The sequence below is a fragment of the Meles meles genome, chromosome 1, assembly GCF_922984935.1.
Source record: "Meles meles chromosome 1, mMelMel3.1 paternal haplotype, whole genome shotgun sequence".
NCBI classification, from domain to species: domain Eukaryota; kingdom Metazoa; phylum Chordata; class Mammalia; order Carnivora; family Mustelidae; genus Meles; species Meles meles.
The window spans coordinates 108,569,041-108,593,392 of NC_060066.1; the positions used below are offsets into that span (position 1 = coordinate 108,569,041).

The 24,352-nt window shown below is 44.5% G+C and overlaps 2 protein-coding genes across 3 annotated transcripts; one reads left to right on the top strand and one right to left on the bottom strand.

Annotated features, from left to right (window-relative positions):
* The first annotated feature begins 413 nt into the window (after window positions 1–413).
* Window positions 414–16,433, top strand: TDRKH (tudor and KH domain containing). Of its 2 annotated transcripts, XM_046023100.1 has the most exons (14): window positions 496–575; window positions 8,617–8,765; window positions 9,681–9,787; window positions 10,392–10,581; window positions 11,286–11,425; window positions 11,526–11,850; window positions 12,854–13,014; window positions 13,206–13,378; window positions 13,600–13,664; window positions 13,932–14,083; window positions 14,317–14,418; window positions 14,691–14,787; window positions 14,970–15,059; window positions 15,244–16,433. In XM_046023100.1, the coding sequence occupies exons 2-13, from the start codon at window positions 8,642–8,644 to the stop codon at window positions 15,020–15,022; spliced, it is 1,689 nt and encodes a 562-aa protein (XP_045879056.1). In that variant the 5' UTR covers window positions 496–575; window positions 8,617–8,641; the 3' UTR covers window positions 15,023–15,059; window positions 15,244–16,433. The 2 variants fall into 2 exon arrangements, with proteins under 2 accessions (XP_045879065.1, XP_045879056.1); XM_046023109.1 differs by lacking the exon at window positions 8,617–8,765 and having other exon boundaries at window positions 414–541.
* A 105-nt stretch (window positions 16,434–16,538) lies between these two features.
* Window positions 16,539–21,279, bottom strand: OAZ3 (ornithine decarboxylase antizyme 3). Its single transcript, XM_046017451.1, is given in 7 exon segments — window positions 16,539–17,882; window positions 18,625–18,710; window positions 19,442–19,617; window positions 20,359–20,433; window positions 20,435–20,495; window positions 20,797–20,966; window positions 21,232–21,279. Coding segments are annotated over 7 exon segments (759 nt in total). The 3' UTR covers window positions 16,539–17,739.
* Window positions 21,280–24,352: the final 3,073 nt, after the last annotated feature.

The window sequence follows — 24,352 nt, forward strand, 5'->3', positions numbered from 1 at the left end:
GTAACTGGGGTGTTGGTGGTACTAGCTACAAAGGCACTAATTTTTTGCGAACGGTGACAAGCATGAGTGATTCCACGCCCTCGCACCTGGGTCTCAGACTTAGGAGCGCTGATTTTTCCCCCAGATTAGGGGACGTTGACGCTTCCTCGGTAATTGGACTAGAGGTGGGCGGGGAGGACGCCGCGAAGCCTCTAATTGGCTGTTTAATTCTCAGCAGGTGCAGTCTCAATTAACAACGTCTGATTTCCCTGACTCCTATTGGGTGACGTGGTGGCCGGCTTTGAATTCCATCCGGGTAATTGGGTATCAGCACGCAGCAGCCCCGTCACTCAGGGGCAGCCCGCGGAAGGATTAGTTGTAGCGAGGCAGGCGATTGGTCGGACTGCGATCCGGGCGTTGATTGGTGCAGGCGAGCTGCGGGGGCGGAGAAGAGGCGGCTGAAGCGAGGCGGGCGTGGCTCGAGTTGCAGTGCAAGAGGGAGGAGGCGACGGCCGGTGGGCGAGGTGCGAGGCGGAGCACGCGACGACTGACTGGAGGAGCGGTAAAGGCTGGGACCGGACGCGGAAACTTAGGGGGTGCGAGAGGCCGGGCCGGGGGTAACAAGCAGGCGAGACTGTGGGGCTGAGAGAAGGCAGGCGTCCGGAGGGTATGGAGCAGCCGAACGGCGGGCTACCAACCGAATCCGGAGGACATGCTGTGGTCCCATAACGGACCCGGGTCCGGAGTGTTTGCCCCAAGCTACTTTGGACTCTTCGAGAGATCTTTTTTGAGACTGAGAACCGCCATCAGTTTGCCTTTTATTCTCTCCAGCTTTTTCTTCAATTATTCTACACTTGATCTTAGCCAAAAGGCCGAGATGCGATCTTCTTTAATTATTCTAATAGGATGACTACAGTCAGTCGTCTGAATAGTAAATTGGAGTTTTTGTTTTCCCAATTTCCCTCCTTGAAGATTCCCCGTCAAAGCTACGTTTTTACTCTATTCTCAGTCTGAACGGGTTGACTTTCTTCACTCATTGGTTAAAAATAAATGTAGCAAGGTTGAGAAAATTGAACAAGCTGCTTCAATTCAACAGGCCTGTCACTATGTTTTAGCTACTTTGTAGGTTCTGGTTATTTGGAGATAAGGGAGTGAGAGATTCTTGCTCCATGGAGCTTATGATGATTTGACTCCTAACGATGTTTTTGAAATAACATAAAAGTAATCCTTATTTATGCATATCAAATAGCAACTGTTTCATATAAATATCAAGAAATTTCAAAATTGGTTTTTACTGAAAACCATTATCTGCTTCTCTCACTTGAATCACCTTGAAATGATCCACGTGTCTCTTCTTTACTCCGTTTCCCCTAGAATGATGGTCTTAAATACCAACCTCCTTTTCACATTCAATTTGAAGTAATAAAATTAAATACAAGTTGGCATTCAGTATTATACAGATATATCCCTGTTGCTGTATTTCCCACTTATTTTAAACGAGAAACCATATGAAATGATATGCATATTATAGTAAAATCATACTCGATTAATCAAGTAGATATGCATTCCATTTGTAATATGAAATATTACAAATATGAAATATGAAAAAGAGTTAAGTGAAATTTAGCTTTCAATTCAAATAGAATATTTGAATAGATAATAAATTTATCCTCGTCATGGACATTCACCTTCCCACCACATTTCTTCCACCACCAAATCATTAATACTGTGTCTCAGACACTATCTACTGCATGTTCAAATGAGAAACCTGATAGCCAGTTCTTTGGCTCACCCTTGAACCTTTCCATGAACCTTTCCATGAACCTTTCCATGAACCTTTCCATGAACCTTTCCATGAACCTTTCCATGAACCTTTCCATGAACCTTTCCATGAATTGTTAGATCTTGAGTGTATTCTACCTACTAAAACTCTCCATCTCCATCATTGGCACCTGAACTACCCTCTGAATTTGTCTTCTTACCCCACACTTGCTACCATCCATTCTTCTCAGTACAGACCCAGCCGTTAGTAAAGAATTACAAGCAATGCTATGTGTTATGAAGGGATGTTTGGAGTACTATGGAAGACCATAGTGATGAAACCCAAATAAGCATGAGAAGTTGGGATTGGGGTGGGGGGCATTGGCAGCAGAGCAGGAGGAATGTCAGATATTGTTTGCCTTGATCCTTAACAGTTTCTGAACTGGGGTGAAAATTCTATTAGTTTTTTTGTTTGTTTGTTTTGTTTTTTTTCTCCTTAAAGAGTTGCCTTTGTGACTGGTCTTCAAACCACACTGCATACCGCATTGTATGGAAATGACTAATTAGCTGTGTAACCTTAGGGAAATCCCTATATTTCCCTGTGCTTCAGTTTCCCCAGTTGGAACACTATTAGTGGAATAATATCATTTCTTTGGTCCTCCCAATTCTAAAATTCTAGTGTTAATAAGGCATGAATTGTGGCCAGAAATGTTGTGTTAAAAGGCAGACAGCATTAGAGCATGGATTCAGTTACCACTCTTGTTCACAGATCTAGATTTGTTTCCCAAAACCTTTAACACCTACAGACTCTTGCCTATCAAGGTAAGACCTTCCTTTTGCCAGTTAGGAAGCCCCATGAAGGCAGCTACCAAGTCTGTCTGGACTGCTGTATCCTCTAGGGCCAATCACATAATGGATACTAAATATTTATTGGATTGGGTGCAGAAAAATTATTTTTATTTTAACGAGTTTTCAACTCTGCCATCTAAAAAATCTTTTAAGTTCTAGCTCCCCCCAGCTGTTGCTTTTTTTTTTTTTTTTTTTAAGATTTTATTTATTTGACAGAGAAAGCAAGCGCACAAGCAGAGGGAACAGCAGAGAGGGAAAAGCAGCCCCCTGCCTCTGCTGAGCAGGGAGCCCCAGTGCGGGGCTAAATCCCAGGACCCGTGGATCAAGACCTGAGTGGAAGGCAGACACCTAACCAACTGAGCCACCCAGGTGTCCTCAGCTGTTGCTTTAACCAAGAATTTATAATGTCTTTGCATTGTCTGTAGCTGGTTGTTTTGGTGTTTTATCTTTCCTCCTAGATTGTATTTCAGGGTAAGAATTATTCCTCCTTGTGTCCCCAGCATATTCAGCCCATAACAAAGAGCACTATTTAAATGAGGCACTATAATAGTGAAGATGAGCTTTGGACTTTAGAGACCGTATAAAAAAATATATGAAGTAACCACTAGACAAAAGAAGTGAACTCTCTTCTGAATACCCAGAATAAAAAATAAGAAAAAAGTGGTTTGAGGTTTAAAAATTCAAGACTTTAGGGGCACCTGGGTGGCTCAGTGGGTTAAAGCCTCTGCCTTCTACCCAGGTCATGATCCCAGAGTCATGGGATCGAGCCCCACATCGGGCTCTCTGCTCTGCAGGGAGCCTGCTTTCTCCTCTCTCTCTGCCTGCCTCTCTGCCTAGTTGTGATTTCTCTCTGTCAAATAAATAAAATATTTAAAAAAAAATTCAAGACTTTAAAGCAAAAGTCTTTATGGAACAGAGCTTATTTCCTTTCCTTTGGTATATGCAAACATGATACCACCCAAACTTTCACAGAGATCAGTGAAAGGTTTTATTTACAGCCTAGAAAAAGGAGAAACTGATTTTATTTATCCAGTTAGGAAAGGAAACTCATAACTCAAATGCACATTAAACTCAAGCCTTTTCTTCCTACCTACTAAAAAAGAAAAAAAAAAAAAGCAACCACATTTCTCCATGTCTATACTAAATCTCCAAAAGTGATATACTGTATATATTGGATCTTCTTACTAAATAACGAATTGTCTGAAATAACAAGAAACTTGAAAGGAGTCCCTCACCCAGGTAATAAAAGGTTTTTCTCTTTTGGGCCTGAGTGGGCAAGACAGTGAATGAAATTTGTTTAAAACTATCATCCAAAAACACAAGTTTTTAAAATACAGGCAAACTTCTGGTGGTTCTCTAAAGAACTTTATTCGTTTCTGCTGGTCAGTAAAGCTCTAGAGGCCAGATGCAAAATTTAGTCCTCTGTCTGAATATAGTAAGAAATTACCTCCAGTCTTAACATGATTTTTATCTGCTTCTTGGAATGAGTTTTTTGTTTTTTGGGGGTTTTGTTTTTGTTTTTGTTTTTGTTTTTTACTAAGATTTTATTTATTAGAGAACATGGGGCACGGGGGACGGGGCTGGAAAGGAGCAGAAGGAGAGGGAGACTCGGGGCTCAATCCCAGTACCTCTCTGAGATCATGACCTGAGCTGAAGGCAGACACTTAGCCAACTGAGCCTCCCAAGTGTCCCTGGAATGAGTTATCTGTGCTAGGTCTCTTCTTTTCCTTCATCACTCTTCCTGAAAGGCTTTTAGGGAAAGCACTTTTTTTTTTTCTTTCCTCCTCAGGAAAAGCATTTAGAGTCAAAGTTTTATTCCTGAGTAGGTCCTATATTAATGAGTATGTTTTTAGCCTTCCTAGAACCAGGTTTTTTTTTTTTTTTAAGGTTAAAAAAGATGTTTTTCTTGGATATCAAATCATCGAGGTAAATTGTTGTACGTGGAGGCAAATCATAGCATAAATTACATTTCCTCATTTATTTTAAAGCAAATTTCATTAAAAGCCACACTGTTTTATTCTACTAGATTGTACTATCTGAAAGTAGACATCATCTTTATTTTTTTTTACCAGCTGCAGTGTTTTCCACTAGTGTTAATTTTGAATTTCCTAAATAAAGATACCAAGTACTGTTCTGCTCAGTTTATGTAAAAGAAAGGAAGGAGGGGCTCCTAAAGTCACTTTGCAAGGTTTTTAATATCCAAATAATAATCCAGACTCTGGGTAAGAGGTGACCTCTCTAAGAAGGTATATTCCTCTATAAAATTGGGGTTAACATTTCCTACCTTACAGGGTTACATGAAGATCAACTAAAATAATGGAGGTAAAGTGCCTGGTAGCAGAGTAGCTACTCAGTACATTTATCTTTTCATCCTTAATGTCACAATAACACCTAGCACCTAGAAGTGCTGAATAGATGTGGTTGACCTAGCCTGCTTGAAGCCACCCTCCAGGACACAGGCATAACAGATACACAGTTGCATACAGTGTGAGCAGGTGCTATCATGGAAGTCTCATTCATAGGGCAACAGGAGCTAAGGATAAACTCACCCTAAGTCAGCCAGGGGAAATCACACTGGCCTCAGCAGAAGTATAGCAGTAGAGCTGAGATGTGAGGAAAGAGTAGGATTTTGCCAGGGAGACCAGCTGGGCTAAGGAGTATGACCAGGAAGACAGAAGGGACACAGGAGAGCACATCCTGTTCCCCTGATAGCAGTGGGCTTCAAGTATAAGGCTGTGAAAACAGTAGGCAAGCAAATTATAAAGACCTTTTCATGCCATTAATGATTTTTCACATAGGCAACAGAGTGGCTCAAGAAGTTTATTCACTCAGCAAATGTTTATTGACTGGCTACTGTGTGCACTGAGGAACAAAACAAAAATTCCTGCCCTGTGGAGTTTACATTCCATTGGGGATAAAATCAAAATGAAGACCTCATGGGTTAATATAATGATTTGGGCTTATAATCATAGTGAGATTGAAAACCACTGGGAGGTTTGGAGTGGCTGAGTAATGTTATTTGACTTCAGCTGTTGAGAATAAACTGGACAATGGCAAATGCTGGGATATAATTGATTGCAATAGTCTAGACAAGAGATAATGATGGTTTAGGGTAGATGGTCATCTTAGGAATGGAAAGATAAAAAGTGGTCAAATTCTGGGTAATTTGAAGGTGGAATGAATAGGATTTGCTGACAGACTAAAGGTGCTATTTGAGGGAGAGGATGAGTAAGATTTTTACCTGAGGAACTAAAAAAATGGACTTGCCATTTACTGAGTAAGCTAAGACTACAGGCAGGGGGTGAGATCAGGAGCTCAGTGTGGTACCTGTTAAGTTTGAGGGGCCTATTAGATCTCCAACAGAGAGGTCTCCTAGGCAGTTGGGTATACAAACCTATGTTCAGGAGAATGACCCTAAATGGATGGATGAATTTGGGAGCTATTAGCATACAGATGGGATTTAAAGCCAAGCTATGAATCAAACTCTCTGAGATCACTAGGGAAGTGAGGTAGAACCCACAAGAGGCAAAGGACAGAGGCCTGGGGGCAGTGTGGTGTTAAGAGGTTACCGTGCCAGAGAAGGAAACTAACTGATGGGTCAGCCAGAAAAGGGGAAGGAAAACCAGAAGAGTGCTGCTGTGGAAGCCAAGTGAAGAAAGGGTCTCAGAGCAGGGGGAGTCCCCATTTGTGCCAGATACGGGGGCGAGGGCAGGTAGAGTGAAGACAGAGAATTGACCATTGGAATTAGCCATGTAAAGTCACTGATGACCTTGGCAAGAACAGTGGGAGTAGATTCAAGAGGAGAAATTGAGCACTGAAGTACTGGCACTTGTGAATTTTCCTGTAAAAGGGAGGAAAGAAATAAGTATCTGGAGGAGTAAGTGGAATCAAGAAAGGTATTCTTTAAGAAACAAGAAACCGTGGGTGTTTGCTGATGGAAAGAGGAAGATCCAGGAGAGAGGAAAACATTAAGAATGCATGGGAAGGAAGGAGAGTAATACTTTTATGAGAGCCTTCAGTGCCAGGAGAAGAGACATTCATCCATGGCCACAGGAGGTTGGTATTTGGGCATAGATAGAGGTAGGTATTAAGTGTGGTAGAGCTCACTTGATATCGTCTCTGAATGCTGTGCTTTCTTGGTCGCATAGGAGGTAAGATATCAGTTGAGAGTGAGGATGGAGGAGGTGCTAGAGGCTTGCGAAGAGACAGTGTGAGTTTTCTGGGAGGGTGTGAGAGGTTATGGAATAAGGAAATACAGTGATGATGTTAAGGTTAGCTTGGAGAGGGGCGCCTGGATGACTCAGTCGTTTAAGTGTCTGCCTTCAGATCAAAGAAAGACAATTATCGTATGATCTCACTGATGTGAGGAATTTGAGAAACAAGACAGAGGATCATAGGGGAAGAGGAAAAAATGAAACAAGATGAAACCAGAGAGGGAGACAAACCACAAGAGATTCTTAATCTCCGGAAACAAACTGAGGGTTACTGGAAGGAAGGGGGGTAGAAGGGATGAGGTAGCTGGTGGATGGACACTGGGAAGGGCATGTGCTATAGTGAGTGCTGTGAATTGTATAACACTGATGATTCACAGACGTGAACCTGTGAAACAAATAATACATTATATGATAATTTTTTAAAAAAAAAAGTTGTCTGCCTTTAGTTCAGCTCAGGATCCCAAGGCCAGGCATCTGGCTCCCTGCTCAGAGGGAAGTTTGTTTTAACCCTCTCCCTCTGCCCCTCTGCCCGCTTGTGCTCGCTTCATCTCTTGCTCTCAAGTAAACAAAATCTTAAAAATAAGCTTGGCAGGGTCACCTGGATGGCTCAGTCGGTTGGGTGTCTGCCTTTGGCCCAGGTCACGATCCTGGGGTCCTGGGATCAGGCTCCCTGACTCAGCGGGGAGCCTACTTCTCCCTCTGCCTGCTGCTCTCCCTGCTTGTGCTCACTTGCTCTTTCTCTCTCTCTGACAAATAAATAATATCTTAAAAAAAAAATAGCTTGGCAGCAAAATGAAGATACAGTGACAAAGAGCAGCAAGGCCAGTGGTCTGAATGAGATTTGATGAGCTTCTGAATCAGGCGGGGCAGTGTTATTAGAGTCATTAGCATATAGGTAGTAGTTGAAGGTGCGTGTGGCTGAAATCGCCTCAAGACAGCAGAGTAACAGTAGCAGTGGATAGAGGCCACAGAGAGATAGGCCCAACACTACAAAGGCACTTCCAGGGAAAGAGGAAGAGAAACCCAGATACAGAAGGTGCAGAGGTGAGATTAGATAGGGTTTATAGAGGTCAGCTAGTTTGACTGTCTGGGAAGTTGTAATTTTGGTGAAGGAGCAGGGCAGACGAGGAATAAATAGAAATCAGGAGTAGAGGTAAGGAAGTAGAAGGAGCAGAGCCTAAAACTAGGGCTGAAGGGGCACCTGGGTGGCTCCATTGGTTAAGCATCTGCCTTTGGCTCGGTCATGATCCCGGAGTCCCAGGGTCAAGCCCCTGGTCAGGCTCCCCACTCAGCAGGGAATCTGTTTTTCCCTCTGCCCTTCCCGCTCTTGCACTCGCTCTCTCTTTCTCTCTGTCAAATAAATAAAACTAGGCCTGGAAAGCCATTCTTGCAGAGACAACAGCTTCTGGAAAGGCCTAGAGGCTTGGAAGGGCACAGATAAGCAATTTTAAGTAGTCTGATGTGAAATCTAAAGATACATTTTTGTACTGTTTTATTCATTTAACAATTTTTTTGTTCTTCCATCTTATAAAATTGTGACCAGTTTATGGTTTTCCTTGGAAGGGTTTGGGGAATGAAGTTTGCCTCTTTATGTATGTCTCTTAGCAATTTAGAAAAAATACCCTGAGACCTTTTACATGAAATAAATTTGGGGGGGGGGGGGCGCAGATTTTGAGATTGCTTAGGCTCTTAATATGGAAAGGTTGATAGTTGTATTCTTTTTAATAATACTGTAATATGTTTCTGTGCCTCTCTGCCAGTCATAAAGGTACAGGATGAAAGCTTCTTCTTTTCCCTTATTTACTTATTTCAGGATGTAAGTCTGAATACAGCAGAAAATGTCCACTGAACGAACTTCTTGGACAAGTTTGTCCACTATTCAGAAAATAGCACTGGGCCTTGGGATCCCAGCCAGTGCAACGGTTGCCTATATCCTATACCGCAGATACAGGGAAAGCAGAGGTACGTGAGCCCCACAGTCCACAGCTGTGTGTATGGCAATGTTCAGAATGTGCTCTGGCCTTGTTAAATTGAAATGAAAATTCTCCTTGCTGGACTGGGTATGTCTGTTGGAATGTAATGGGCTTTCTGTGAGGGGTCTTTGAAACTATTTTGTTTCTTCTTTTCTATGTCCTAAATGTGCAGCTAGTCTATGAAATGATAAACTCATTTTATAATTCTCTTGATTTGTTCCGTTCAGCAGCAGCACCACAGTGGGTTCTTTTTCATCTTTTTTTTTTTTTTAAGAATCTATACTCTATCTTTTTTATATGCTTCTTGTATTTAGTTGTTAGAAAGCTAACCATGGGATCCAGTTTACCCATAGGCTAGACCTAGAGAAAGGATTTAGGTACAAATGGAAGTTCTCAGCCCAGTGAATTCCTTGGGCAACTTTTAAACCCTTATTCTTTTTTTTTTTAATATTTTATTTATTTACTTGACAGAGTCAGCGTGAGAGAGGAAACACAACAAGCAGGGGGAGTGGGAGCAGGAGAAGCAGGCTTCTTGCTGAGCAGGGAGCTTGATGTGGGGCTCAATCCCAGGATCATGACCTGAGCCGAATGCAGACGCTTAATGACTGAGCTACCCAAGTGCTCCAACCTTCATTCTTCTCCAGGGTTCATCTCCTGGGAGATCCAGTTTGCACAAAAGCCAGCACCCCTTCCTTGCAGATCCAAATCTGAAGTAGTATCCCAGAGATAATGTTCTGGTCTTCTGGACCCTCTCATGCCTACTCAGATGCTGCTACTTGTCATTATGGTTGAGATTCTGGGTCAATCTCGTGGATAGTTCTCTTTGACAGCTAGATTTAGGGGGGAGGGCTGGGGTACCTTGGATGCTATCTAAGTCTGATCTGATGAGCCATGATCTGTGCAGAAGAGCGGTTGACGTTTGTTGGGGAGGACGACATTGAGATAGAGATGCGAGTTCCCCAGGAGGCGGTGAAGCTCATCATTGGCCGGCAAGGAGCCAATATTAAACAGGTAAGTGGCAAGCAGGGAGTTGGCTTCCCCAGGGATTGATTCTGCTTAATCTTGTTTCCCTTCTCTGCCCCCATCCCATATTATGTATGTCTTCAAAAGAAAAAAATACAGGAACTTTTAGCTAACTATGCTCTTTTCTTTCTAGAGAGGCATACTTCTCCCTAGAGAATAAGTGACTCAGCTTAAAATGGGGACTTTTGATTGCATGATTCTCAACTTGGTGTAGCTTGAACCATCCTTTCTACTATGGAATTAATGAGTTCTCGTTAATTGTTAGTAAATGTTGAGTTGCTATTTAATTCTTCTATTGTTCATTTGGAATGTAAATATATATACATATATTTGATTGTCTGATCCAAAAAAAATTAGGGAGAAAAGGGTTCTAAACACAAAGAGAAACTGTTTTGAATCAACGGCTAGTTGAGGTTAGCTTTGTCACTAATCTCCTTTCATAACTACAGGTAATTGAGGACTGTTTATAGCATCCTGATTAGCTGATTACTGTCCAGTTCCGTCTACCTCCATGGTTAGGTTGAGAGTGTACCTCGCTGACCCGAATGGGAGCTATTCTAGAGCGTACTGCCATATATCCTTTTCTCTGCAGCTGCGGAAACAGACAGGTGCTCGGATTGATGTGGACACAGAGGATGTAGGCGATGAACGGGTGCTGCTTATCAGTGGGTTTCCTGTTCAGGTGTGCAAGGCCAAAGCAGCCATCCATCAGATCCTGACAGAGAATACCCCCGTGTCTGAGCAGCTCTCAGTTCCCCAGAGATCCGTGGGCAGGATCATAGGTACCACTGGACAGCTTCCTCTGTTGTTCCCTTTTTTCTTCACTTTTGCCTTCTTTCACACCTTCCCAAGGGTTTTTCCTGGCCTATCTCCCTTCACCTTGCCGGGGGTGGGGGGTGGGGTGACAGGGATATTGAGACCAGAGCTTTACTTTTTTTATAGAACCAGTGGTAAAGCAAACCCATTACCTCAAGAAGTTTTATGATCTGAATCTTACAAGTAGGTTCCAGAAGGGTTCAGGTAAATGTGTTTACCTCATAATAGATATTTAAAGGAAAGCTAATCCTGCTCATGTTATCCCAGATCTTTCAAGATAGTGCTCTTCTAGAGAGCATCTGTTATGCCTTCCCCAAGAGCATTCCTTACACTGCTATTAGAGGTAGAGAAATGTCCATCATTGGCCCAGTGTTTCACAGTGTGGGATATCTTCCGAAGTGCAGGTGTAAAGTATGCTGAATGGTCAAAAAATGGAAATGACATGAACTTATACTAATCAAGAGTTTAAGGAGAAAGAGAAGACTGTGCCTAGTCCCCTTCTCACAGTAAGGATTGCAGTAGCTTCTGCTTTCTGTTCAATATCCTACATTCTGGTCACTTGGGACATGAGAACTGACTCTTCTCTCCCAGTATACACAAAATAGTGATTTCTCTAATAGTTAAGTTTGGCCAGGAGGAAAGAACAGGTTTTTACATTTTTTCAATGCAGGGAGAGGTGGGGAGACTATTCGTTCAATCTGTAAGGCCTCTGGAGCCAAAATTACCTGTGACAAAGAATCAGAGGGGACATTGCTACTATCAAGGCTTATAAAAATCTCAGGAACGCAGAAGGAAGTGGCAGCAGCTAAGGCAAGTAGCTAATATATTTGAATTGTGTCTAAGAATGAGAACCCTTTATTCTGTCCTGGGTGAAAATATCTGGCCACAGAGATCTCATCTCTTACCACAGCATTTGATACTGGAGAAAGTTTCAGAAGATGAAGAACTTCGGAAGAGAATTGCTCATTCTGCAGAAACCAGAGTCCCACGCAAGCAGCCAATCAGTGTGAGAAGAGAGGAAGTGGCAGAGTCTGGTGGAGCTGGCGAGCCAGCTTTGTGGAAAAACGCTGGTACTGGCACAGTGCCAGAGCCGGCAACCCTATCAGGAGCTCCTTCCCAAAAAGGAGGTGGTGACGCGGCTGTTGTAGGGCCAGAAAGTGCTTGGGAGAAACCTAATGGTGACAGCTGTCAGAAATCTGGAGCCCAGACCAGTCCAGAGATGTCCATGTTTGAAAGTATGTAACAAAGTGGGAACCCATTTCCCATATGGAAGGTAGAAATACTGGCTTAGATAACCCAAAATAGGAAGCAGTAAAAGCAATTTGTTCTCTGGATTGCATTTAGAAGTCTCTTCACAGATGTCTCTTTATGTGGCAATATTTTACTTGGGGTTAGTACTAAACATAAGTAATAATTTTCTGAACACAGACCAGTTAGTGATGGAGAATGATATAGAAATATGCTAGTTCACGGGGCCCCTGACTGGCTCAGTCAATAGAGCATGAGACTCTTGATCTCAGGGTTGTAGGTTTGAGCCCCATATTAGGTATAAAGATTACTTAAAAATAAAATCTTAAAATATGCTAGTTCACAGGAAACTAGTACTACTGAACATATCAAATAATTGAATTTACATGATATTCTTTCGCAGATTTATTAAATAAGTAAAATACTCAGCCTGGTGTTTTTTTGGTTTTGTTTTGCTTTTGGCCTACCTCATTACTGTTTTTAAAAATCATCACCATTAAAAAAACATCACCATTAAGAAGAATGAAAAGACAGTGAGCATTCTCTTCTGTGCATAGGTTGTGGGATGGGGGCAGGGAAGACCAGGGCCCCTAAGAGGTTCTCAGACTTGTCCAGGGCTACATAATGAGTCAGTGATAGAATGAGATCTGGAACAAGCCCACATCTTTCCACTGGTCCATGCTGCATAGCGTATAGAGGCTTTACCTTCGTGTAATTGGTGTCTGATTTGAATATATGGCAGATGACTAGGAATGTAAATGTATTGTTACATAGAAAGGTACACAAATCAACTTAGGATGTGTCTTCAGGATGTTCTGTGTGATTCATCCAGTTTTCCCTCCAGCCATTTTTTAAATGGTCATAGCCATTTGGTGTTTGTACCTTCACCTCTGAGACAGTCTCCCCATTTCAAACAGAGGTAATTCTGATATGGTCACCAGTTTAGATGGTGAGGATTCTATAGCTTAACTTGTTTATCCCTGTGTTTAGTCCCCAGTCCTGACTTCAGTTTCCATGCCGATGAGTTCCTGGAAGTCTATGTCTCTGCCTCTGAACATCCCAACCACTTCTGGATCCAAATCATCGGCTCCCGCAGCCTGCAGCTGGATAAGCTTGTCAGTGAGATGACCCAGCACTATGAGAATAGTCTAGTGAGTGCCATAGGGACAGGGCTGGGTTTGATTAAAAAAAGGGGGGGGGGGCCTCTTTTTTCATTGTAGTGTGTTCTCTTCTTTTCCTGGGAAGCAACTACTTGTTCTTCCTTTTGGTACTTCCTGCTTATCTGTTTATTAGCCTGCCCATCCTAACTCTTCCCCGTCCTGATCCTCACTCCCATATGCAGCCTGAAGACTTGACTGTGCATGTGGGAGACATTGTAGCAGCACCTTTACCTACAAATGGTTCCTGGTATCGAGCTCGAGTCCTTGGCACCTTGGAGAATGGGAACCTGGACCTTTACTTTGTTGACTTTGGAGATAATGGAGATTGCCCACTGAAGGACCTCCGGGCACTCAGGTCAGTATGGAGGCCATGGTGGAGTCCCAGTAGTTAACTCTGCCTTGGCCATAGCTGGTGGTGTGCTCTTGGCAGTCATGTAGGGGGATTGGGAAGAGAACTTGTTTACAGAGAGCAGATGATTATCTTCTCCAGCTGGGTTAATTAGTGATCTCTAGAAACAAGGACTGTAAGAGACCCTTCTGGCACTGGGATTCTAATTTCAGTTTCTTTCACTTTAGGAGTGACTTCCTGAGCCTCCCATTTCAAGCAATAGAGTGTAGTCTGGCACGGATTGCCCCCTCAGGTAAATTGGTCATGTGGCCTATTGACCTTGCCTCCACATAGAAAAACTTTCGTACAGCACATAGAAGGAATTCTCACATTCCCAAACTTTATGAGTTCTGGGGGCTCAGATGTCTTTCCTCCCCAGCAGTAGAAAGCAGCAAGCTGGTAGGCAGACATAGGTGCCTTGTGGAGTAGAAAGGGGTGGTTCCAATTTCCCTCCAGGGTGTAATCTCACCCCATCAGCAGGGATCCCTTCTTAGGTGTTCTCCCTGCAATCTTTCACCAGGTGAACAGTGGGAAGAGGAAGCTTTGGATGAGTTTGACAGACTAACTCACTGTGCTGACTGGAAGCCTCTGGTGGCCAAGATCTCCAGCTATGTCCAGACTGGGATCTCAACTTGGCCCAAGATTTACTTATATGATACTAGCAGTGGGAAGGTACGACTGGGGTCCACTCATTGCTCACTATCTCTTCAGTATATTTATAGTCTCATTCACTTTTTCTTTCCTAGAAACCCTTATCTGATACTACTCCTACCTCATAAGATCCTGCTTACTGTCCCACTAAAGGAATGTCTTTGAAGTATCAATCCTAACTCTTCTGTCCTAGTTCCTCAGATATTCCTGTCCCTAGAGAGAGAACATCATTCCCTTTTCATTTTTCTTCTCAGAAACTCGATATTGGGTTAGAATTAGTTCGTAAAGGATATGCAGTTGAGCTTCCAGAAGACGTGGAAGAAAGCGGAGCTGTCCCAGACATGTTGCACGATGTGGTGAGTGAGCTGTTGTGGCTATGTGTAGGACGCTGCTTGGGGGCAGATCTGGTGCCTAGAGAGATGGGAGGGCTTCTAGTCCTGTGTGCATTCCGTGGAGGGCTTTCCTAAGGAGTAGCTCCACAGGTTGCTCAAAGGAAGCACTGCGTCCCTCTTGGCAGCCAAACCCAACTGCCTTAACCAGATCCTGTGGGCATAAAGCTGGGGTGGCCTCTCCTTTCCCACCAACCAACACTACATTCTTCCTTGCTCTCTTATCTTCATCCCTACAGGCCACAGAAACAGATGTGTCTCTCGGCAGCATGCTCACTGAGACCAAGAAGAGCCCTGGAGAGATAGCAAATACCCTGTCCTGCCTCAGCTTATCAGGTACAGGCTGCATTTCCTCCCTCGAGCATCTTTCGAAGTTACTGTTTTTCAGTGGATCTCTCCAAACCGGGGGTGATGTGAAAGCTGGGCTCTTAACCAAAAGCATCCTGAGCACGAAGTAGCCCATTTTTCCCTGAGTCTCAGAGGCCGTGCCTAACTTCCTCTCCATTCCTGCTACACAGAAGCTGCCTCCATGTCTGGTGATGATAACCTGGACGATGACTACTTACTGTGAAGTTGGCTTCAGCCACCTCAGCTGCCTGCTTTGCTGTGTGAGTACAGCTCTCCTCTGTCTGAAGCCACCAGAGAGTAACAAGGGTGACAACAGGGGCCTTGCCTTCTGCTCTCTTCCCTAGCCTGTCTGAACACTGCTCTGCAGCTGAGTTCCTGCAGCTTCACTCTCAGGTTGAGCCCTTTCAAGCTTTTTGTGTCTCTGTGTGTTTGTGTCTTTGGCAGGATTTGGCACAGGATTTGGTACCTGGAAAGAGGAGCCTATGATAAAGAGATCTGTGCAGTCCTTCCTCTGTTACATGATCTGGCTTGCTGCGGACTGAATGCCTTCTCTCCTTCTGTCAGACTACCAGAAAGAGTGCGGGGTAGAGGGAGACAAGTACACGTCCCCACTTCACCTGCCTGACCCCGTATTCTTCTGGAGTTTGCTTCCAGGCTGCTCAACATCTGGCTCACTATTTTCTGCCAGGCATTGATCTATGCTTCTGCAAGGCTGTGTCCTTTTGGGGGCTGGGAAGCAGCCAGGGTTTTGTCACTGGAAGTGATGATTCTGCAGACTTCTGACTCACCTCATCAGGTGACTGTTAAAGGTTTTTGAGTGCTGAACTCAAAAGACTGCAGTTAAGTCAGGAGGCACTTTCAGAAATCAGCAGAATTATTATTAAAAAAGCCTCAGGAAAGGGGAAGAGAACACTGCCTCCCAGCCTTAACTGCTGATATGTTATTGGAGATAGGTTTTTTGAAACAGTAGCTCCAGCTATTTCCCTGTAAACTTTGGTTAAAATACAATTAGACAAGGAGAGAGCGGCTCAGGAAATATTCTGAAGTGCTAGTGTAGTATCTGTGTGTATACACACATTCATAGAGTGAAAGAGAACTTACATAGCTGTTTGAATCATTTGGGGGATTCTTTGCTGAATAAAGTTCTCACAAAATTATCTAAAACTAAATGTTGGTTGAATCAGGTGGAAGCAGGCCTGTGGGTATCTTCTGAACCTAAACCTGGTAGAATTTGTCACATGCCTCACAGGGATGGCCCATCTTTGAAACAAGTGTCCTTCCCATGCACAGATCCTGTCCTTTCCCTAAAGTTACTTCAGAATTAACCATTCACTAAGAATCAGACCAATTTAAGCTCAGGTTATATAAATAAGAACCACAAGGGTGTCTGGGTGGTACAGTCAGTAAAGCATCTGACTTGATTTCAGCTCAGGTCATGATCTCAGGGTCTTGAGATCAAGCCCCGCCTCAGCCTTCTTGTTCAGCTGGGATTCTGCTTGAGATTCTCTCCCTCTGCCCCTCCCTCTACCACACTATACTGTTCCCCCTGCCCCATTCACATGCACGTGTACTCTCTCAAGTAAAATCTTTAAAAAAAAAAAAAAAAAGACCCTACCCAAACTATATATTTGGAAGAAGAGGCCTAGGTTCTGGTGGATCTCCACTATGTGAACTTACTGTGAGATCTTTGGGAGCCATGTCTTTGTGTCTCCCTGCATTGTAGGCAGTAGTGTGCGGCCAGTGGGAGCCATGAAGGGCTTGGAAGGAGACATTGTAAGCAGCAATGTGGGTGGTGGATTAATGGCCAATGAACAGAGAGGACTTTTTAAGGATCAGTAAGGTAAACTGCAGAACTTTAGTACATAAGGATGCCTCATGCAGGGTTTTAAATCTAGGAATTAGGCCTAGTCATACACAGCATGGCTACCATGTTTTCCCATACCACAGTTATCAAAATATATTTTCTCAGAAAAATCTCAGTACCATCTAGCAGAAAGGCTACAGTGAAGGAGCAACTGTAATGAGTAGCTTGTGGGGTTTTAGAAGAATCAGTAAGGACAGCCATTGACCTGGCAAATTTTCAGATCTTGGCTGCAGTGAACCCACCCCTGAAGCAGCGTTGGCCCTGGGGTTGGTGCTGCTCCACAACCAAGGCTCCTTGGTCCCTTGGCAATCACCCTTAAGTAGAGCAGTCCCTGATCTAAATCATTTGTAGGACTCGGTGCTCAGAAAAATGAATGGTGCATCATTCCTGGCTGCAGTCTGTTACTGTGAATGCAAGTCTGTCCCTTTAATGAGGCTTTTAAGACTTGCCAATCAGGTGGGTTCCTTATTCTTTCAACACAACCCTGTACTTTTCTTGCTGTGTGGAATGTCCTCTCCTATGCTTGCTTCTTGAATTTGTCTGTTGAAATCCTCCCCTTGAGTCACAGCTGTGGGATCCAGGTACCTTCTTGGATTTCCTCCACAACCAAAGAGAAGGAATTAGTATTTCTCTAAGTTGAACTGAAATATATGGATAAAAATCTCCCATCAAGGCTTAAGTCTTTCTGAATTCCATAGTGCCCGATTTTTTCTCTTAGCAAGTGCTCAGTAAATGGGATAAGTAAAAGTAAAAGACAAAGGAAACTAAGATTCTTAGTTTCTCCTTTCCCTCTCTGGTGCAGGTCCCTCTTAATTTTTCCATTATTAAATGTTTATCCTATAGTGAATTCAGCTCTTTAGGGCTCCTGTTCCACTTCAGCCAACCCACTTTTCCCCCAAGAAATAGTGAACACTTGAGGATTGCATAACCAACCCTGCCTTCCCCCTGCAGCCCACCCCCCAGAAAAGTTAACACTTGAGGATTGCACTACCCTTTATTCCTAAGATGGAAGGTGTCCTGAATCACATCCTGGTTCCCATTTATCAGGTTCCCATTATCCGCAGGAATAAGTATGTTCAGGGAGGCTCACTGGAGAGGTGGCCAAGGTCCCTTTCAAGGGGATACACCATAAAGATGACATTGTCCCAGGGAGGGAGGGCAGGGTGATCTGGCCTGACCAACTCAAACCCCATGTAGCTGAAGGCCCGTAGCAGGGCACCTGTGAAAAGAGAAAAAAAATGAGAAAACACTTCAAGGCTCCATACAGCTATTCCCCCGGATTTGGCTTCTTTCACCGGGGAGTGGCTGGGGGAAAGCCGTGTAGTGTTGGCATTAGGGTGACGTGTTGTGGACTAGCTGATTTAGACTCCAAAACGTGGCTCTAACATTTACTTAGGTTTACAAGTTAACCTTTCTGAACTTCAGTTTTCTCATTTGTCAGATGGGGATCATAGAACCTCCCTCGTAGTTTAAGTGAGCTGAGGTTTATGAAGCCCAACACAATGATGGTGTAATAAGCTCTTGACCATCTTCCAACAGGATGAGAGAAGAAGTGGTTTCTGCAACATGTGCTCCAAGCATCTGGTTAAAAATATTCCTATCCTCCTGGCCCTATGCTCAACCCCTTCGCACTGTAGGTGCTTAATACGTTTGAGGTCCTTTCCATCCCACCAGCTACATGCCTTGAATGGTTCTGTGTTAATTTCATTAGTGCTTCTTCAGTCTGGCTTCTGACATCTACCTGCAGGGCCTTCCTCATAATCCCAGTGTAATTTGAAGGCACAGAGTGCTGGGTGCCTTCATTTCCTTGTGTGTGTGGGTGGGGGGGTAGGGGAGTTAAATCCTTGAAATGTCTATGGCACATTCTCTTCTAAAGAGTAGGGGAAGAGGGTATCCTACAAAGGGAAAGTTGCTGTCAGCTACTTCAGCACCATAGGTCAGGAAGGACAGCCAATCCCCACCTTTGTCATTCCGGTTGTTTTGGAAGTTTACAAACACGGAGTCCACATTGGTCTTCTCCTCTACGTACTCCAGTGTTGCAGTCAAACTAGGGGCCAAAGAGAAGAATTACAGTTAATGTTTAGTGAATTAAAAATCCAGACCCCTGGGGGCGCCTGGGTGGCTCAGTGCGTTGAGCCTCTGCCTTCGGCTCAGGTCATGATCTCAGGGTCCTGGGATGGAGCCCCGCATCCGGCTCTCTGCTCAGCAGGGAGCCTGCTTCCCTTCCTCTCTCTCTGCCTGCCTCTCTGCCTTCCTCTCTGCCTATTTGTGATCTCTGTCAAATAAATAAATAAAATCTTAAAAAAAAAAAAAATCCAGACCCCTACTTGGAGTAGAAGAAACCTTACAGCTCCCTTTTTCCTGACCTAAGCCAGGAAGTAAAAGTTGATGAAATTGCATTGATAGATTTTCCTCTGAAGGCCAGGGATTGCACACAATAGGACTGACACCCAAAGGGGCCTGGGGAGAAGGAACTGCTCTATAAACACAAACAGCTGGAAGGCACGTCCTATCACTCAACTATTTATGGATCCTCACTTTTGTGTTTCTGAATCTGAGCCCTGCAGCCTCCCATGGGCTGTGATTCCTTGAAGCCCAGATTCTGGCTCAGCTCACAGGCTTGTTTGCCTGCCAGTTCAGTGGTGCGAGAGTATCTAGCTTCTGAATCAACCTCACTGGTTAGCATCCCCACTCCCTGATTATGACATAAAAGAAGGAAACCCTCTGCCCCTTCCCCCCTCACTCCTCTTTCCTGCTTTCCTATCTGGGGTCAGTCACCTTTCCCGGTTGCCTTGATCCAAGGCCCTATACGGGATATCCAGGAAGAGTCGATGGTCACAAAGAAGGCCGTGCCAGTGGGCAGAGGTCTGGGTGGTGAGGCGGAAATGGAAGTCTAACTGCACTGGGTCCTGATGGAGCAGAGGGTCAGTAGCCAGCACCGTCAGGTTCCCAGCCTGGAAGAGGAATAAAAGAGTAATAGTTTTCTGTTCTCATCTCGACCTCAGATCAGACTGCAGGCCGATTTGGCTGTGTCTGAGAGAGCTAATTGTGTGCTGACAGGGAGCCTGGGAGAATTGGAGCCAAAGTCTTACTCTGTCCCTTAGTCCCAGGACCTAATTCTCTACCGTGGAGTTTTCCTTGATATTAATCTAGAAAGGAGTCGATGCAGTTGCAGGTTTACTGCCTACTGACCTCACCTGAGAGGCACACGAGTCCTTTGGAAACTTACATCAGAGGCCTTATTCCTCAAACGACACTCTGTCATTTGTTTACTGTCTCACTGGTAATGCTTTACCACTTTTTTCCATGGTAGGTGTTTTCTCTGAATTCTATTTCTCATTTAAAATACAGAGGTCACCCACAGACATGTTACTGCAGTAGGGTACAGGGGCAAGTTGAGATGTTCTGGTTTCTAGACCCTGCTTAGCATATAAACAACTTTATTTCCCTGAAGTCTTACTATGTTCTGCTCTTTGTTCCCCCCTCCTCTTTTCCCATTCTGCTTTTCACCACCAGCTCTATGATCTTGACTTAATATCTTTGGGCCAGAATCCTTGTTTCTAAAGCAACTAGCTGTTGTACATGAGCTCCAAGATCTACAGACTCTTTTCCAGCTAGCTAATGCCCCTTCTTCACAATGTATCACAGCAAGCTAGGGACTTCCCTGGCACGGCGCCAGCACAGAGGCCACTTACCGAGTATAATTCTTTAAGCTGGTCGTGATCACCCTGTTTGGTGCTTCTGACCACCTGGAGGCCTGCTAGGGACTCAGGAGCACTGAAGGCAGGAACGGGGCCGGAGTGTCAAGTCCTCCCGTTCCTTATAAGTGATGCTGGTTGGGAAAAGGGGCCCAAATTAGTTCCCTCTGTGTCTGAGAAGGGGAGAGGCTCCTAACTTCTGGGTACATAGAACTGGGCTCTGGCACTACCTTCTGTATCTTCTGTTGCCCAGCTTGTTTCCATTCTTCCAGGCCAGCCAGATGGAAAAATTTTGAAGTTCCATGCCAGCATTCCACCCTCTTTTGCTCTTATCACTTACCACTTGGGAATTTCCTTCAAATTCTTTCCTTCAAATTCTCAAATTTTTCCTGACAGTTTATATTAACAACTACAAGTACAGATGAAAACAGTTACCTTTTATAACAACAAGGCAGCATCTTCTCCCGGAGGGTGATCCGGTATTTGTAACAGTAAAGGTAAAAGGCGTATGGTGACCAGATCGGGTAGAGGTAGTTCCGTGTTTTTCCCCTCTTGATATAAGAAAGGGAGAAGGCAGAGGGTCGCAACCTGTAACAAGGCAGTTTCTCAGTTCAGTGCCTCCCTGCGGCAAAGTGAGGTTTAGAGAGGGTGGCAGAGGTTCACACAACCCGGTGTCATTGTGACCCGGTGGGTACTATGACATGGGCAAGGGGTCAGCCCTTATGTCACTTTAGGACTCCACTCTGCTGCTCCCCTACCCCACCCCACCAACCCCCTTAACTATGGCTCCTATTCATCTAGTAAGTACTTCATAGCAGTTCCAGTGATTAGAATACTTAAGCTTCTGTACTGATAGGTAAACAGGCTCACCTGAGCACCTGTCCAGTACGCCCAACCTGGCTCCTTATTCTGGCACATGCACGCAGGCACGTGCATACTCTCCTGTAACACACACATACACACATCGCACTTAAGCCACTAACTGGTTGGTGTCTTTAACACTGAAGGCTTCGGAGGCCCTAATGCAATGTCTGATCTAATACATTGGTTCCCAGTTCCTATCAGTTCAATGTTTTTATTATATCCCTACCTTTAATAATCCAGGGGTCCTACACATGGTTGAATTATCTCATTGCCTTGTAGGGTAGAAATTGCAAACAGCCTTCAGGAGCCAGGACAGCTAATGGAATTAGCTGCTGGGTGGAGCTGTAGCAAAATGGAAAGCTCAACTCAGCTCTGTCCAGTTGTAGAAATGCTGACTCAGTGGTCCCAGATGGTATGAGTTTCTTTCTTTTTTTTTTTTTAACTGTGTGTGTGTGTGTGTGTGTGTGTGTGTAAAAGATTTTATTTGACAGAGACAGTGAGAGAGGGAATATAAATGGAGGAATGGGAGAGGGAGAAGCAGGTCCCCTGCCAAGCAGGGAGCCCAGTGTGGGGCTCAATGCGGGGCTGGATCCCAGGACCTCAGGACCATGACCAGAACTGAAAGCAGACCCTTAACAACTGAGCCACCCAGGCGCCCCCATATGATTTTTCAACATAAAATGGAAAGATAGATTTTTGTGTTAAATTCCTCCAAATTTGGCGCCTGGGTGGCTCAGTGGGTTAAGCTGCTGTCTTTGGCTCAGGTCATGATCTCAGGGTCCTGGGATCGAGTCCCGCATTGGGCTCTCTGCTCAATGAAGAGCCCTTCCTCTCTCTCTGCCTGCCTCTCTCGTGATTTCTCTCTGTCAAATAAATAAATAAAATCTTTAAAAAAAAAAAATTCCTCCAAATTTTAACTAGGGGCTGTTACTCAAAAAAGAATAACTGTTAATAAAAAAAAGGCAACACTGTGAGCAAAATTTGATTCTGAGGCCACCAGTTTGAAACCTCTGTATATTCATTCACTCACCCATTCAACAAATATTGATTGAGGGCCTACTGAAAGCCAGGCAATATTCTAGGTGCTTGGGATACCCCAGTAAACAAAACAAAGATCCCTGCTTAATGGAACTTAGCTTCTAACAGTGAGAAGACAGGGGCGCCTGGGTGGCTCAGTTAAGTGCTCTGACTTTTGATTTCGTGGGGCTCCCCCAATCAGCAGGAAGTCTGTCTCCCTCTCCCTTTCTCCCTGTTGCACTGTCTCTCTAATAAATCTGAAACAGTGAGAAGACAAACTATAAACATAAAATTTAGTATGTTAGATGATAAGTGCTATGGAGAAAAGAGGATAAAGGAAGATCATGAGTGTGAAGGGCGTGGGCAGCCTGGAGAAATAAGTAGGGTGATCCACATGGGCCTCAATGAAAAGGTAACATTTAATCAAAGACTTAAAGGTGGGGGAGTTAGCCAAGCCAACATCTGGGGGTGAGAGCATTCCATGCCTAAGCTACAGCCAGGGCAAATGCCCTGAGGTGAAAGTGCCTGTGTGTTTTCAAGAAACTGGGAGGCCATGGTGTAAGCTGTGAGGAAAGGAGGACATGAAGTCAAACAGCTAACCGGGCAGATTAGGGAAGCCCTGTAGACGACTGTATGGCCCTTTCACTTTATTCTGAATAAAGGGGGAAGTCATTGCAAAGTTTTGAGTAGGGGGATGACATGATCTGATGTATGTGGTTTGTTTTTTTTTAAAGATCCTGACTATTCTGTTGTAAATAAATTGCAGAGCACTAAGGCAGATTTCCCAACAAACTATTGCAGTGACCCAGAAGATTGTGTCTTACTCCAGGCTGAAGCGTAGAGGTGGTGGGAAGTGGTTGGATTCTGGAAACAGTTTAAAGATAGAACCCCCAGAATTTCCCGGAGTCTGAGAAAAATAAGTTGAGTCCAAGAACTGAAAGAACAGTTTCCATCAACTGAGATGGGGAAGGCTGCGGGTGAGGAAGTTTGAGGCAGGGTAGAGATGGGTTTGATTTGAAGCACGTTAACTTTGAATTGTCCATTAGATATATAAGGAGAAGACAAATAAGCAGCGGGCTATTCAAGTCTGAGTTTAGGAGAAGTCTAGGAGAGAAAGAACTTTGGAAATCACTAAGATTGAATGAGATCAAAGCAGGGGTGTATACTGAAAAGAGTCAAGATCCAAAGACTGTCCTGGGGGCACTCCAAGTAAAGTTCGGAGAAAAGGAGAAATCAGCAAAGCAAACTGTGAAGAAAATTGGTGAAGTTGGAAGGCAACAGAAACAAAACTGGTGTCCCAGAAGCTAAGTGAGGCAAGTGTAATTAGGAGAAATTAGGACGTTTTAAGGGTCAAATAACAGGATGCATAGAACACCTTTACACAATCTCCGATGCCAAACAGACCCTATTTGTGGTCTTCTCCGGGGTAGGAAGATCCTCCACAGAACAGTCTGGACCCCGCTGCTAAGGGAGCAGAAGGCAAGCTGGGGACAAAGCACAAGCTGGGGTGGGAGTTGTGGGTTGTCAGCTTGTGCTTTGTCCTTTGTGCTTTCTGCTCCCTCACCACTGCCATACTTGCCTTTTTCTGTGGCTTATCTCCCTTGCGATTTAGAATTCTTTAAATACTAGCGGGAGTACCACAGTTGTAAAGATTAAGGGTAGTCCTCCTCCTGGCTGGCCATAGTTTTCCAGAGGATCCCATCCCTCCCCTCCTTTTAGGAAGATCTCAAGTAAGGAAAAGTGAGCGCAGCAACCCTCTTCCCTTGGCATCCATTTATCACAGAATGCCACAGCCGCAAGTGACTTCAGAGCCACAAGAGATAAACCAAAGCCCCCATTTTAAAGATAAAGTGAAGCCAAGAGGGAGATGGTGTCTTTCTCCGGTTCATGCCATGATCTGTCAGGGCGTCCCTGCTCGGAGAAGAAACAGGGAGGAGGGAGTGAGGAAAACGCCGAATCACGGATCATTGCCTTAGCTCCCCCAGCTCCCGACCGCCACGAGGCGGCTAGGCCACCCTGGGACTGGGGCCGGATCTGCCCCTCGGCTTCGCCAGCCGGAGAGGCGGCGGCTCAGGCGCGCCGCGGGCAGGCGCTGGGGCCTTTCCTGCGC